At 36.5% G+C, this 16,249-nt stretch overlaps 1 protein-coding gene across 1 annotated transcript in view; it reads right to left on the minus strand.

Annotated features, from left to right (window-relative positions):
- Positions 1 to 992: 992 nt before the first annotated feature.
- Positions 993 to 16,249, minus strand: part of FASN (fatty acid synthase) — a 55,726-nt gene continuing 40,469 nt past the window's right edge. The window contains exons 28-43 of the mRNA XM_081936885.1: positions 15,084 to 15,234; positions 14,342 to 14,520; positions 13,363 to 13,482; positions 13,112 to 13,234; positions 12,434 to 12,657; positions 10,731 to 10,929; positions 9,358 to 9,509; positions 8,187 to 8,278; positions 7,939 to 8,090; positions 7,498 to 7,740; positions 5,649 to 5,837; positions 4,716 to 4,919; positions 4,253 to 4,473; positions 3,795 to 3,893; positions 3,377 to 3,628; positions 993 to 2,535 (exon numbers count right to left, since the gene is read on the minus strand). Coding sequence (XP_081793011.1) covers positions 2,398 to 2,535; positions 3,377 to 3,628; positions 3,795 to 3,893; positions 4,253 to 4,473; positions 4,716 to 4,919; positions 5,649 to 5,837; positions 7,498 to 7,740; positions 7,939 to 8,090; positions 8,187 to 8,278; positions 9,358 to 9,509; positions 10,731 to 10,929; positions 12,434 to 12,657; positions 13,112 to 13,234; positions 13,363 to 13,482; positions 14,342 to 14,520; positions 15,084 to 15,234 — 2,738 coding nt within the window. The 3' untranslated portion in view covers positions 993 to 2,397. The remainder of the gene's footprint in view (positions 2,536 to 3,376; positions 3,629 to 3,794; positions 3,894 to 4,252; positions 4,474 to 4,715; positions 4,920 to 5,648; positions 5,838 to 7,497; positions 7,741 to 7,938; positions 8,091 to 8,186; positions 8,279 to 9,357; positions 9,510 to 10,730; positions 10,930 to 12,433; positions 12,658 to 13,111; positions 13,235 to 13,362; positions 13,483 to 14,341; positions 14,521 to 15,083; positions 15,235 to 16,249) is intronic.

The following is a 16,249-nucleotide window of genomic DNA, read 5'->3' on the forward strand; positions in this document are numbered from 1 at the left end:
TTAGATTCAGTTAAGTCTTGATTATTAGGGGGGGGAAATGTTATGATACAGGATATAGTCAGATAAAGGAGGGATTTATTTATTTTTATTTATTTTATTTATTTATTTATTCTTCGCATTTCTAGACCGCCCCCTCTCCCAAAAAAGGACTCGGGGCGGGATAATGATAACGTATATATATGCATGGGTACAACATAAGGAAACTGAATGTAAATTGTAAACAGTGATTTGGAAAGGAGGATTAGAAAATTTTGTTATTAAATATTATGCATGTTTAGCTAGAATAGGACATAAGGATTCAGTGTTATTGGAGGATTTTAGAAATAGTAAATGAAATGCCAGTATGTGGTTATGTATTAAATCTAGGTATATTTTATGATGAAGACGTTTAAACAATTATAGTCAAATGAAAATGGAGATATGATGATGGTAATATGTATAAATATTTGAGTTAAAATACTTGAGTTAATATGAATTATGTTTGATGACTGTGGAAGAGAGGCACGAAAACCTTTTGTAACCAACTGATACACTTTCTACAGTATGTAAAGTAGGAAGATTTTATATGTTGTGTTTGTTTTGAAAATAAAAAATAAAAAAAATTACTTAAAAAAATTCCATTGCTAAGCAAGACAATTGAATTGTGCTCCATTTTATGACCTTTTCTGCTGCAGTTGTTAAGTGAATGACTGCACCTCTTAAGTAAAGCATGTGGTTCTTAAATGAATCTGGCTTCTCCCACTGACTTGCTTGTCAAAAGCCTGCTGGGAAGTTACTATTGGTATTCATATGCTACAGTACTGTAGCATAATTTTTGTTTTTACCAGCTTTAAATATTAAAGTAAATGGAAAACACAGATTAAGATACTTGGAAAACATGTATGTGCGGTCAATCAATTACTCCAATCTGAATATATCGAGATCTATTTTTCTTTTTCTTTTTTAAGCAAAGAAAAGTGGAAAATATGTAAAAATAGACAATGAACGATATGGCAGATTTAAAGTGTTTAATTCAAGAACAGCTGCAGAAAAAAAAGATGCATAGAGTTTTTCCTAAAGTAAACATAAAAGGGGGGGGGGAAGCACAAACACAATTGACATATTTTTTCCCATTTTTGATTTCGAAGGACTTCTTAATTAAGAACTAAAAGCATGCATTTAGCTGCATGTCCACAGAGGATGGCTAGCCAACTCCTTCTCAGCAAGTATGAAATATGTGTGCCCCGATGCTAGTAAAATAATCCAGCTGAGATACTGGACTCTAAAGAGTTTGGAGAGGCACTACAGCTCTTCTCATTGCTGGTTTTTCAGAGTATCTCCACTGTATCATTATTGCAGCAGAAATGCACTGACTCTTCTACGATCATCTCCAACACAAAAGAGGCAAAAATAAAAGAAGAAATGTAATCAACTCCAATAATTTTTCAATTATTTTTACATAGGATGTTTTGCAGATATTGAAAATTACCACCAGGTTCTGCTTGAAGAATGGGGAAAGAAGGATTCAGATTCTTGTCAACAAGAAACTCTGTAAATCAAATAGGGAAATAAGCAAATAGGGAATAAACAAACTAAACCAAAAGCATTTTGGGAAGATGTTTACGTTGGGCTTGGAAGATTGTATATACTTAATTTATGCATTCCCAAATAAGTGAAGGAAGTATTTTAAGTTTTGATCTCACTCTTGGCCAATATACAGTATATATTTATATATGCCCAGAATTACCATATCCTTACATCAGAACCTGAATAAAAGTTTGGCAATTTTTCAAAAGAAGCCCATACTAAGCAAAGCAGAGAAAGGCTTTGCTTGTGTGGGGAGCCTTCTTTTCTCTCTAAATGACGTGAGTTTAAAAGAAATTTTAGTTTAATTCTTTTTTTAAAAAAAGATGATCAAGCAGGAGAAAAATATACTCTTAAATAGAGTATTTCATTCTTATTGTTTAGTCAGTTACAAATTAAAACAACGCACTTCTAGTAAAATAACAATGCAATAAATACCTAGACTATTATTAAAAATAATAGGTACAAAAGAGCCTCAGTGGAATTAATGTAGTTATTGCTACAGACTGACCCTTCACAGACATAGGTGTCTCCAAAATCAGTTGTAGCTTCCATCCTTGGTCACTCGACTTGGTTAATTCCATTTTATCCTTTGGAATACTTCTAGACAATACAATACAATACAATACATAGTACAACACACATACACACGTCTGCCCCTAATTTTGTGTTTCTCTGCCAAATGATGTAGATTGTTGCCATCAGAATTGTTCCTTGCAACTGCGCAACAAGAATGTTACTGTACTGGAAAGAGATGCTGATCAATAAGACTTTCTAGGCTTGGCTGTAGAGCAGATGACAAAGTTCTTGGGGTTATCTAGCTTTCAGAAGTATCTAGCCTTCTCGAACACTGTCCCGAGATTCTGCTATTGAGCTGTGAATGATCCCAATGATAGATTCAACGCCTTCTCCTTCTAGGATAGTACGATGGTCTCCTTCAACAACATGGACAAACACCTTCCCATCGCAGACCTGCAAAGGGTATAAAGATGTAGAAGAAAACATTACAAATTTCAGCCAGAAATGCTTGCTTGAGATCTTAAATGTTCTTCCCATGTAATGTTGGATCTTTTCTGTATATTTCTTCCCATATTTCTTTCCTGGATCTCTTTTAATCAGTCACAACAAAAGCAAGGTATTTTTGTTCCCGTTTCTTTCACATATCCATTCTTAGAAACCATTAAACTGTATCTTTAGCTATAGCGAATACTGGGTAGATTGTGGCTATATTTGCATCAAATCAATAGAGAGTGGCATCATATATATTTATAGTTGCTTCAAAGTCCGGCAATTATGGAAGAGTGCCAAAAAAGGGCAAGAGGGGAAAAGATACCATGTAGATCTCATCCTGTGATTCACTATTCATTCTAACTTTAATGATGAAGAAAGGGAGAATCTTTATTTTTTAACTAATTCTTTTTCTGTGCACCATTCAGATAAGGTTTGGTGTGATTAGCAGTCACCAGATGCTTGCAATTATTCCATTTTGGAAAGTATGGCAGTTAAGAATGAAAAGTGATTGATTGTTCTTGAAAATCTCTTAAGCACTTCAGATAAGAGTTCACAGTGATTTTGTATTCTAAATTTTCTTGGCTATCTAACTTGGTTAAAATAAGTTAAAAGTTAATACACCATTATTTTGGGAGAATCATGGCATTTAGTAAGAGACAGGATGATGGATCAACATTTATACATGCTAAATGAATACGACTTATTTCTACCTATTAACACATCAGTAGTGCAGCTGAAGTTTCTTTAAAATTAGAAAACCTACTAGGTGAAAAGCCATGGTCATGTAATTTTTCAGACTAACCTCTGAAAGCCTGTAGTCTCCTCCAAGACCTTCTCCATATTCATTGTGGGTCTTTGCTTTCAGCAGTGTCACATTGCCGTGATATTTGGATTCTGGTACATACTTGTCTGCTGCCTTTAGTTTGTTGTAAAAGGAAACAGCAGCAAAAGTGAGTGCCTCATGGCTGATATCTTTGTGATTTTGAGTAATCAGGTCTGCTGCAGCAGTAGCACGAGCTTCCAAATTTGGTAGGGGCAAAAGAATCTCCAGCAACTGCAAATAATACAGATAAATCAATCAATCAATCAAAGGGTTACTACAAAATACGGTGTACTTATTAAAGGGAAATACACACGCACACACACACTTATAGTAAATATCTTTATGTCTACATGCACGCATACGTTCTATAACAGTGAACAGTATCAACTATCATTACCTTATTGTACTCCATGCTAGAGAACTGCTGGACAAAGGCACACATTGCTTCTGTCTCTGTTTCACCTTCATTTCCTGGGGTTAGCTTAGCTCTGTAACTCTGGAAATGGGGAATGATTCAAAAGATAATTTTCATGACAAGAATTTTAAACGCACAGAACATAATGATAAAACCCAATTACAATTATTAGGAAACTACACACAAGTTAAAAATGGCTACTACACTGAGATAATTTCTAATTATGAATTCTCCCAGAATAGGAATATTTCCCGAAGAATCCTGTGTAAAACAATGAGGTAACAATTGAATGTTATGGTCACTAATTTGTATTACAGAAGACATTGTTGGAATAGGAAATGAAGTCATCTCATAAATTTGAGTGCTATGTGCATGCGCAACAAAATAGGTACATGCTGATCAGCCAAGGAGTACTGGTAGCTAGACCTTGACTCTCTTACCTGAGTATGTGCTGCTACATAGGAGTGAGAGCCATCGAACAGGAAGAGGCTGTTGGGTAGGTAGGTAGGATTTTGCTGAGCTTGGAGCTGACAACACATTTCAAAGGCTACACAGGCACCAAAGGAGTATCCAGAAATTCGATAAGGGCCTTTTGGCTGTATCTCTTTTATACAGTTAATGTAATAGGATGCCAGGTTCTGTATGCTGTCCAATGGAGCAGCTAATGATAGAAAGCAACAAAGTTAAGAAAAAGAGTCAGGCACTCGACTAGCACATTTATCATCCTGCAATAAAAATCCAAGCCAGCCTAATAGGAATTTTGATAAAACATAGATAATGATGTTGTCTTCCTCTGCTTATAGTTGTTTTTTTTTTTTTAAATGAAATCTTTTTATATCAGCACAGCAGTGTGTTATCATATTGTTTGGCGATTTGATAAATGTGTTAAAATACAATAGCTACCTTTGGTACACTGGAGCCCATAGCTTGGTATGTGGAGCTTTGAGGCAAGGGTGTTGAAGACAGCGATGGATCCCTCAATGGGATGAATAAGGAAGAGTGGAGACTCAGTGTTCTTCACCTCATTGAGTGGTATTATTGTTGGTCCATCTGGATTAACCAAGAGGCTATTCAAATCCACTCTGCCTTTGGTTTCCTGGGATAATACTAAAGATAAGATACAGATACATTCATACAGTGAAGTACAAAGTTTATAAGATGGGCACAAGCCTAAATATTTTTTTTAAACTTTGACTTCTGAACTACTAGGATTCAAGCCAACTCTGATTCAGAAATTCTGAGAATGGGTTCCCATATAGTTTTGCTTTTAGATAAAAGAACATACCCCTGAAAGTCAGACTACAGCTTATACATAAAATATACGTAAAATACTGCCTGGGCAAAAAACATAGTTTTATCTGCTTTTATCTTCTTTTTTCTCTGTCATCATTAAAAGTGGGACAGATGGTAGGTCAGGGGTTGGCAATTAATTTTCTCAAGAGTCCACAAGAGAAATTAAGACTACTGGAATATGATGGTCAGAAACTTTTGTACAACACTAGTACTGTTTGAAATAGTATATATGTTATTCTGTTTTTACTTTTGTTTTATGGTAAGTGGAATGCCAGGACAATTACACTTATTCAATATATTTATATGAAACAATAAAAATATAACTTAAAAACTTAAAAAAAAAAACTGTTGTGGAGGGTCGATCCAAGAGGGCCATGAAGGTGCTTAGGCATGCATCCATGCACATATTTAAACTGAAGAAAAAATAGCAGTCACCTTCTAAATAAAAGCAATCCAAAGAGGCTGGGAAGGGTCAACCAAAGGGTTGGATGTGGTCTGGGGCTATAAAATACCCAGGTCTGTCTAGTTGATATACACACTTACTGTCCTGAGGCCCAGATTTAGAAGAAAATTCCCGTAGTTTGTTAATGGTAAGCAACCGTACATCTCTCATTGACATGACAATATCATAGTCCCGCTCCAATGTCTGGCGTACTTCAACTCCCATCAGGGAATCCAAACCCAAATCAGCCAGAGAGGTGTCAGCATTCAGACTGTTCACATCACGGACACCTGAAGAAAAGAAAAGCTTGCTTAATGTCATATGGGAACGGCCCTTTTAGGCTGTCTCTTCAAGATTTAGCACTTGTTTGACAGCTTTTCTCATTTTACTGACTTGGCATCTCTTGATGGGATTGCTATTATATAAGTCTAATGGAATGCATGAAACATGATTTGAGATAAAGGGCAGCTATCTTTTAGGCAATATTTAAAATACAGTTCTTTCAGTGTGGTCAGCGACATTTCAACTTTTTGTATATACATTCTACAGATCATTTTGTTTAAAATTTAAGCAGGGTATGGAATTGAAAAAAGGCAATTAACCTATGAGAGAAGTCATCTGGGACGCCATGGGAGGCATCTGGGATGATGAGACACCTTGGTGGAGGATGGGATTCAGAACCCAAGGGATAGTTTGCTACACTGCTTAACCTTTTCTGTACTACCCCGTTTCTTCTCTATCTTTGCAATACACATAGTTACACAGACAGTTTAAGAGAACTAAGACCTTGAGACTGCATATTCTCAGATGACATGACATCAAGTCCTCAGATTTCCATCCTAACTTTTAGAAATGATAGAACTTGCAAAACCTCAGACAATCCCTGATCCACTAAGGATGAAATATAAATGTATATGAAGTGCACATAGTTGAATGCAAAGGAGCTGGATTACTAATAATGAATAAAAGTAAATTAAAAAGTGAAAGAGCTCAGCAATGGCTATATATACATAAACAACATTTGCCATGGAACAACACAGGGCATTATCGGCTATCCAAGAGATCGTGACTGAGTCATGCAAATCAAAGCAATAGCATACAACAAGTGAGAGAGAAGGGAAGGGAGGGATGGAGAGAGGGGAATGGGAAAGAGGGAATGTTGCTTTCTCAGCAAAAAACCTCCTTGCGTTTTAAAAAATCATGACTAGCATTTAAATCATGTTACAACATGAGCAGTAGTGAAAGCCTACACTATTTCAGCAATTAATCCTTTTCACTTCTAACTTTCTACTAAGTCATTTTATATTAATTTCTTATTTTAGAAACTCCAGCCTATGCGTGTTCTTTATAGATAATTTGTGGTGTTATTTTGATTCTGAGCTTCAGTTTCGGTAACTCTGATTATTTTCTGCCTTCTTTTATGTTTTCAAGAAGAGAGAAGTACTATATCAGTTCACATCTTTACAGACACTCCTCTGCATTACTGATTTCTCTTTCTCCCACATCTACTACTATTTGACGTACAGCAACCTCAATTTCTCCATCTGTAACATAATAACATCTTCATTACAAATCCCTATAGACACTTCTTGCAGAAGCTCTCCAGCTCTGTGAAATCGTCTTCAGAAAATAACAGACCTGACTTTCTGCTAATTTCATAAGTGTAGGATGCATGTTTAAATCAGGATCACAGTATACTTTGCAAACAACTAAATGAAATTATGGAATAATAGCAATGGATTGTGTGAAAAAACAGAATAAACAATAACACAGAAGCTGCAAACAGAACTATTTCAAATCTACAATTAACCTACTTAGTGTACAATACATATTTCCCACCCCCACCCCCTTTTAGATGACATGGCTCCTCTGCCATCATTCCTGTCCTCTGGCTTAGCATTCTCCCTAGGATCAGATGGCTCTGAATTTGCTGTTCTCAGTGATACTCACCAAGAATGTGAGCAACAGCTTCCACAAGATCCCTCTGGCTACCTCCATCATTTTTGGCCAACATTTTTTCTGCTAAGACAAAACTGGACATGACAGCGTGAGGCTGGTTGAGGAAGTGATCCAACACATCCAAGCATGAGCTGATCCTTTGGGGTAGAGTTCCCCCAATCACAGTGTCATTTGTGCCAATTGTTTCCAAAACAATTCCTACATCACCAATGGCACCCCACTGGATTGCTAGACCTGAAGGGAAAAAAGAAGATGTGGCAGTTATTAAAGAGGCAGGCATAAAACAACAAGATAAGAATATTATTGTTTATGAGCATAAGGATGTGGTAATGTGTTGGAGAAATCAGATGACATGTACTTAAGTCTATCTAATCTTCCTTTAATTTATGTCTTTTTAAATCCAATTTGTCAAGGTGGAAAAATGATTATTACCAGGAAGGCCATCATGTCGCCGCTGTTCACAGATACGTTCCATAGTAGAGTTGGCAAAACCGTAATTACTTTGGCCAGCATTTCCTCTTCCACAGCTTACTGAAGAGAAGGCTACAAAGTGATCCAGTTTGGGGCACCTTTGGCGGGTTACTCTGGAATAAGAAAACAAACAAGATTATTATTTACTTTCAAAGAGATGCTCCACTTGATCACCATTATCAGCTTTAAGTTCTTCGCATGCTACTTACTGGTCCAAATTAAGTGTGCCCAAATACTTGGGTTTGTTGACATCACAGAAAAGTTCTGGGGTCTGATTTTCCAGCATAGCATCTTTCAGCACCTATAGAAACAGCAACAAATTTCTCAAACTTACAAAAATATTTTGGTCCCATTTCAAAACAGCTATGCTATACAGTAAGGACCTACCTCATAATTATCTTTACAGTTAATGTGCACATTTTATGGAAATAAAAATAGTAAATATTGATTGGGTGGAGCAGATGAAAAAAGAATTAGGCAATCCTCTTGCACTGCAGGCAAGAGTTAAACCACCACCAGTTTTCAGATATATTAGCCCTTTGTTAATTATTTAATATTAATATTTTAAGAAAGACAAACAGTCTTTGAAGATAAAATCTAGACAGCTCTAAGATAATCATCCAACCAAGATAATGTTGAAGTATATATTAGCGTTTCCATTCAACCAATGTCCAATATATCTTTTTCCATATTACTGCAGTGTCCTTTTTTCCCTTACAATCTTTCCTTCTCAATTCAAACTCTAGGGGAAAAATTTTTTAAAAAATCATTTGATTACTTCTCTTGTTTGAGGCACTATGTGATTATGGTTTTGGCTGAGGAATGCTGAAGATTAGATAGGGAGATATTCACTCATAGGTTAAGATGAGCCCATCTAATTAACACTATACAAACTGAAACAGCCACACACCTCCAGAGCATTACACTTCACTACATTTCAAATTTTTTAAAAAACATTCAAAATTGCATATATTTGGTAAAAAAAAAAAAACTTTCACCAAACATATCTGCCTCAAAAACTATGTTAGCGAAACAACATACTGAAAGCACTGTATCTGCTAAAAATGCTTGCCAAATTATGTACCCTAAGCAAAACTGTCTACAAAATATACATAAATTAAGAAGAGTATCTGCAAAAAAGTTCATTAGTTTTTCAGACATACTTTTTTTAAATCTGAAAACTGATGAGAAAATAGGATAAAGTAAAGGTTTTAAAAAATGGAAGATACAAGAATGGTCAAATCTTTGGGGACAGAGGTCAGATCTTTCTGTTTCTAGAGTGGTCCACAATAAACAGTCAAATAAAACGAATCTGAAGAGAATTAAACAGCAGAGAAGAAATTAACAGAACTATGGCCATGCCAATAGCCTGTCACTCACCATCGCCAAATTGAAAATACCCCCAACAGGCCCTAGTTGAGAAGCCTCTTGTATTAACTGCTGGGCTCCCTCAAGAGTAGCAACATCACTGGTTGACACGAGAACCTGGACTCCAAGCTGTTTCCATTCGTGCACTCGTTTAGCCTGATAACCTGAAAATCAGGAGAGTCCGAAATCTAGCTGCAATTATGCTATATTTTGGGGTATAAAATCATCAACGCAATTAATATGAATATGAATTAGGCAAACTCCTGGAGATAGTGGAGGGGGGGGGGCTGGCATGCCATGCTCCATGGGGTTGAGAAGAGTCAGACACAACTTAGCGACTGAATGACGACAACATTTACTTCCCCATTCTGCTGATGAAGGTAAACGGAAGAAGCAGGAATTTATCTTCTGTTTTACATGCACACACATGTCTGATAACCAAATGGGGAAATAAATCCGTTTTTATGATCATAATGATCCTACTGATAATCATAGGATACATCATTGTTTCTTTCTGAGATAAGCCTACATTACTGGGAGTTGGCAAAATTAACTTTGTAGAGAAAGAAAAAAGGGGGGAAATGTGCTTGTGATTTATGAGTTTGAGCATTATTTGATGGAAAAATGAAATTGTGATGTAACAATAGAGAGAGAGTAAAATACAAATGTATTTATAATCACTGGCAAAAAAATTGGAAGCTGCTTCTTTATATATATATTTTCTTTTCTTTGTTTTCTTACTTATACACCATTCTTCCTTATTTTCTTTTTGTTTCTTTAACACTTGTATTGCTTTTATATTTTTGTTAAAAATTTCTTCAATAAAAATATATATTTAAAAAAGAATCTTGTTACTAGGGATAACAGGAAATGAAGTCTTTGTGTGAGTGTGTGCAAAAATCTATGTTCAAAATATTGATGTTTTTTTTTCTTAGTACTCTAGCAGTACTGTATTCACTCTTTATCTTTGCATGCAAGATCTTAAAAGGTGGTATAATTCAGTTTAATTACATTAACTTCCATAATTTAATTTTTATTTCTGATTTTCCCCCTTCATTGAAAATGATTGGGGTTTTTTTCTACAACTGGAAGAAACAAGAATACCACAATTGTCCTTTATGTTATGATTAGTATATTCTCCCTTTCCCTTAACTGTTAGATTCTTTAAAAATGCATTTTTGCTCTTGCTCCATATGAACTGCTAATTTCTTTTAGCAGTATGAAAAGTTTATCGCACAATTATTTCACAATTCCATCTTAAGCTTTCTCAAACCACTCCTTGCTGTCTCGATTCAAATGTAACCTTTGCTAAGAGCAAAACTAAAATTTGCATTTCCAATCTGGAATCAGGGAACTCAGTCTTCCCCATTATTTGCTCAACATACCTGTCCTGATGCCTGAACGAGATGTCAGCACCAGAATTTTTGCCCCTCTTTCAACCAACCACTGAGCCAGTTCAAGCCCAAATCCTCCAAGACCTCCTGTGATAATATATGACTTGTTTGGTGGGCAAGATGTTCGGGAGATGGCTGGAATCGGTGTTAAACTAAGTTCCTTTGTGGGAGAGCTCTTTTCTTCATGGATCTAGAAAAAGAGGCAGCAATTTCATCATATAGTTCAAAACAGACTCACACTCTCTTTTTTAAACAGAAATAGCACTAAATTAGTATAGCTGGAAAGGCTATCCTGGAGGCTATCCTGTAAATGGGTCATAATGTCTTGGTTTTAAATATTTTTCATTATACAATAGCTAGCATGCAACTGAGATGGGTGGATATTATTATTATTATTATTATTATTATTATTATTATTATTATTATTATTATTATTATTATTATTATTATTATTATTATTATTATTATTATTATTATTATTATTATGCAATTGTATCACAGCGGCCAGTTGCTTCGCTGGATTTGGCATTGATTACTAGTCGGGCCCCACCCAGGGGCCTAGGACGTCATAACATATTTTCGTAATATACGTGCGGATCCAAGCAGTGCAGCTTTTTGCATTTGACTGATGGTGATTTTGTCAAGTTTTAACTGTTTTAAATGTAATTCTAGTGCTTTTGGAATAGCACCCAGTGTGCCGATTACCACTGGAATTACCACTGCTGGTTTGTGCCATCATCATCATCATCATCATCATCATCATCATGTTGTTGTTGTTGTTGTTGTTGTTGTTGTTGTTGTTAATCTTTGGTGAGATTCACAGCCTTTGGGGCTGGTTGGTAGCCTAATAGCTCGAGTCCTAACCAAGGACCTAGGAACTGTTAAGGTAGCGTCGGAGGATTTAAGTTGTTCCAAGTAGGGTGGTTTTTTGTAGAGTCAGAATGTTCAAGTCAGGTAAATTTAGAATTTTCAAATAGCGAGGTAGCCCTTTAGGTATTGCTCCAAGGGCTGCAATTACAATTGGGACAACACATGATTTCTTTTTCCACAGTCACTCAACCTCAATTTGCAAGTCCCGGTATTTTGTGATTTTTTTTCTTGCTGTTTATCTTCAATTCGTGCATCATCAGGCATTGCAATGTCAATGAACCATACTTTTTTTCTTTTCAATTATTATGTCAGGTGTAGGCCAAGTGCCTGTCAGTCTGGATTCTGAAGTCCATGATGATGATGATGATGATGATGATGATGATGCAACCGTATATTCTGGCAATATGGGAGTCTTTAACAATTCTCACAACACCCTTCTCAGTGCAGAAGTTCAAATTAAATATCCTTATCCAGTTTGTGTTTGAACATATCCAGGGAAAAGGAACACGCTATTTTCCTCAGTAATTGGTTCCATTGTTGGACTGCTTTGACTGTTATGCAGGAGTGGGCTGCTGGGGGTTCGCAGGGGTTCAGGAGAACCTCTAGCTAAGATACTGTGCAGTTTGGAGAACCCCCAAATCCCATTCTTGGCTGGCCCCGCCCACCCTGCCCCTCCCCTCCCAGGAGTCTACATACTAACTCAGCTTCTCCATTCTTCAACCTACCCTCTCCCTTCCCCACTCCTTTTTCTACAGATATTCACAGCAGGTATCAATATTCACAATTATATAGTACAGCTTTCCCAAAGCCTTCTTGGATCGTACCTGAATTACCACTTTTCCAATGTGTTTTCCTTGTGCCATGTATCTGAAGGCAGCTTCTATTTCTTCTCTGTTAAACAAAGTAGTCTGCAAAGGTTTTACTACACCATTTTTAATGCCTTCTTCTAGCAGGTTGGACACAATTTCCCAGTCTTTGTTTTTGTCTTCAAAAATAGCATCTAGTAGAATTCCATGAAAAGCCACGTTCTTCAGGAAAAGAGCCATTCCTACAAGAAGCAATGCAGTTATGACTCTTCTACCTTAATGTAGCTTTTGCTGCCAGCAAAATTCTCATAAATGTTTAAAACAATCAATAATGAACCAGAGCAAAATCAGATTAGAAAAAAATGACACTCTCCTTTTTATGAAATGATTCCTATGAATTTAATTGAAATAAAACAAGTAACATTTAAGATGAACTAGTTTTAGAAGTTCCAACCACATAACTCTTCCATTCAAAAAGTTAGTTACAAGCATTACAGTATCAGAATGCTAAGAAAAAGATGTTTAGGGTAAGAGGTGGTTCAAGACATCTGTTAGTGCCTGCTTTGATTTGTGCCATGCCTTTTTTATGCTCAAATCAAGGTATACGTCTAAAAGGTATGACTAAATTCGTGCTACAACTGCCCAGTAGAGTCCAGAAATATCATACACATAGATTCTCAGGCTGAAAAATCTTACCAAGAGGTGTGTTATTGGACAGGTCATATTTGCCAATTTCCAAAAAGCGCCCATGACGAGCAAGGCAACGAAGGCTGGCCTGGAGTTTCTCTTCTGATAAGGAGTTTAACACAAGGTCAACACCTGCAAAAATGTTCAACAAAGTCAATAAAGTAGCCTACAAGATTTGCATTGCCTGGTCATCTACACTCTTTGCTTCTAATTAAAATTTTTACCATAGCGGGATGGTTGCCTCCAGTATTTACACTTACCTCTGCCATTAGTAACTCTCAGTATGTGTTGTTCGAAGGAAGTATTTCTAGAATTGGCAAAGCTATTTGCATCAAGTTGAGGGAATCTTTTTTGGAGATATTCACGTTTTTCTTTGGAACCTGAAAATAGGAAAAATGTATTCCTCTCAATTCAAATATCTTACAGCACTTTCTTCTTTGGAAGCCTTTTAAGGAAGACAGAGAATGCCATGAGCATCTACAGTGTGGGGTCAAAATCTGCAAGATGGTGCTACAACAATGTGACTGAAATGTGTCCTTTTGTTGTGAAAGTGTGATTGATGTTGATGTAGATATCAAAGGGGTGGTGGGACTTAGATCATCACACCTGCCATCTTGAAGATTTTGATTTTGATCTCTCTCATTTCATGGACACCATTGGATAATGCCAGTCACAGCACTGTTCTGATAAATTGGCAACTGATGATGATGGCTGAAGAGACATAGAAATTAATCTACTGCAATTTTTTTTTAAAGTCAACCTGTCCTTATTTACTTCTCCCAGGTTTAGTTTATATTATCAAATAAGGAATATGTTTAAGGAATAAAAGAAACATTGTTTTTCTCAGTTCTTCAAGTCATGTTTGTTTCTGAAAACAAGTAACTTATTTATTCATTCATTTATTCAATTTCTGTAGCTGCCCATCTCAAGGCTCTGAGCTGCTTAAAATTCCAAAAGCATAGAACAATTAAAAACATTTTTTAAAACCCCACCCAAAATAAATAAACTGGCCAAGATATTTGGCTAGTTAACAGTAAATGCAGACCTGCAGGCTCAGGAACACAGGCAGGATTTTAAAGACTTTTAAAAGGTCAACAAATTGGAGTCATTCTAAATTCTGAGAGGAGATTATTCCACATTGTTTCCTATGTTTTCATTCTTCAGAGAAGAAAACAAAGGTTACAAATAGAAAGAAGGGCGGAAGCAGTTGTTTGAATCAATGAAAAGGCAGTTACGTACCCACAGTGGCAAAGACCTGGCAGCCCATGCTTAGGGCAACAGCAACGGCAGCTTGGCCCACACCTCCTGAAGCTGAGTGGATGAGGACAGAGTCGCCCTGCTTCATGCCCCCTCGAACCACCAAGGAATAGTAAGCGGTTGCGTAGGCCACTGGCACAGAAGCTGCTTCTTCCAGGGTCCTGAAAAATGGCAAGAAGTTATTTGCAGGCCTACAAACCTCTATTTCCCACCCCTCTTGTCAGTTTTCATCATAACTCATGTGAGGAAGAAAGGCAACTTGGAATCTGCCCTTTTCTTTCTCAAGGGGCCATTCAACTATGTGCACCATTTTTAAACTGCATCTTTTCATCCAGAATTCTTTCTATAGTAGCAGCTGATTGTAAGAATGTTGTGGTAATAGAAAATTTGTGCCAGAAAACATTTGCTTGGTTGCTTTTTCTCTCCTCCCTGTATTCCCTCTTTACATAAGCCAGATCTGAACATGTTAATTTCCAGAATGTAATTTTAAAAAGTACTTAAAGTAGAGCAAATATTAACAATCTGTTCAGTCTCTTAAAATTAAGTTACCAGGATCCCCAGGCATTCATCACCTAGCTTGGTAAAAGAATCCTAAATAAAAATTGGTGGGCTCCAATAAAATCAAAGGCTCTGCATTTTCTCCAATCATAATGTTTCTTACATTAAATCCCATTATATTTTGCAAATGTAGGGATAAATAGAAAATGCAATTAACTAGACTTACCAGTTTTGTGGCACTTCCCATAGGAATCTCTTGTCACAGTCTACCACTGTAGCAAGTCCTTTAGCTGGTAGCAAACCCATTACTCTTTTCCCTGCAGGGTCATATCCTGAGAACTCCATTCCTAACATGCATTGTTGCAGTGTCCAATTTCCTGGAAAACAAAATTGTCTGTTCCTGTGAAACTGATCCAATGACATGCTACTGGTAGACATTTATGGACTTTAATGTCCATACTGATGTCTCAACTTTCCCATGCACATTGCTGATGAAGAGAGATATGTACGTCAATTTTGATCTGCAACTGAGTATCCCCAGCTAGAAATTGCAATGTAAGAAAATAATTTCTAATGTTTAACAGTTTAGCATTTGACTGAATGTATTTGTTCTGCCTATCAAGACTGTAGCATTAAATTTTCCACTTCTGACTTCAACCCACATAAAGACTGGTAATTGCTTCAAATATGTGACCCCCAATGACTTTCCAATTTCTCCTCAGGTAAGGTCACTGCTCTTCCCCAGAATTCTGATTTTGACATGTAGTCAATGTTTGACAAGATTCTCCAGCAGGAACATTTTAAAGTGGCAATTGCAGGCAGTTTATCTCCAAGATAGGCACATCATCAAGGAATCCCACTTGAAAGTGGACTTAATTTAAAAAATGATCTTAATATTTTATTTCAAAGTGTTTCTAGGGTGGGGATGGCGGTGGAAATTTTAGCCCTATTCTTGCGATAGTCTGTATGGATAAGATTCAGGAAGGATTCAGCTCACCTCCAATCGGATCCTATTCTTTATCTAATTTAGAACATTATTATGTTAATATCAAATTTCTTTCCTGAAGATATCCATTCTCTAATTATTTCTACAGATATTGTATCAAGCCATATATTATACTATCTTAGCCAAAGAGTTAATCTAGTTTTTGAAGAATATATATATGTGTGTGAGTGTGTGTGTGTGTTACTGTGAAAGTCGGAAATCTGGTGAATGTCGACATTCACCGGTGAATGTCGGAATGTCGACATTCACATAGTCGCTTGGTGTATGTCCGAAATTAAAACCGACACCCTTACCCTAATACCCTTACCCTAATACCCTTATCCTGTTGACACTTCCTTAAAAGGAAGACGCTTCCTTTTAAGCGTCTTCTATTCGCGGAGTTTTTT

Source organism: Natrix helvetica (genome assembly GCF_964273705.1).
Source record: "Natrix helvetica genome assembly, chromosome: 1".
In the NCBI taxonomy this organism is placed as follows: Eukaryota; Metazoa; Chordata; class Lepidosauria; order Squamata; family Natricidae; genus Natrix; species Natrix helvetica.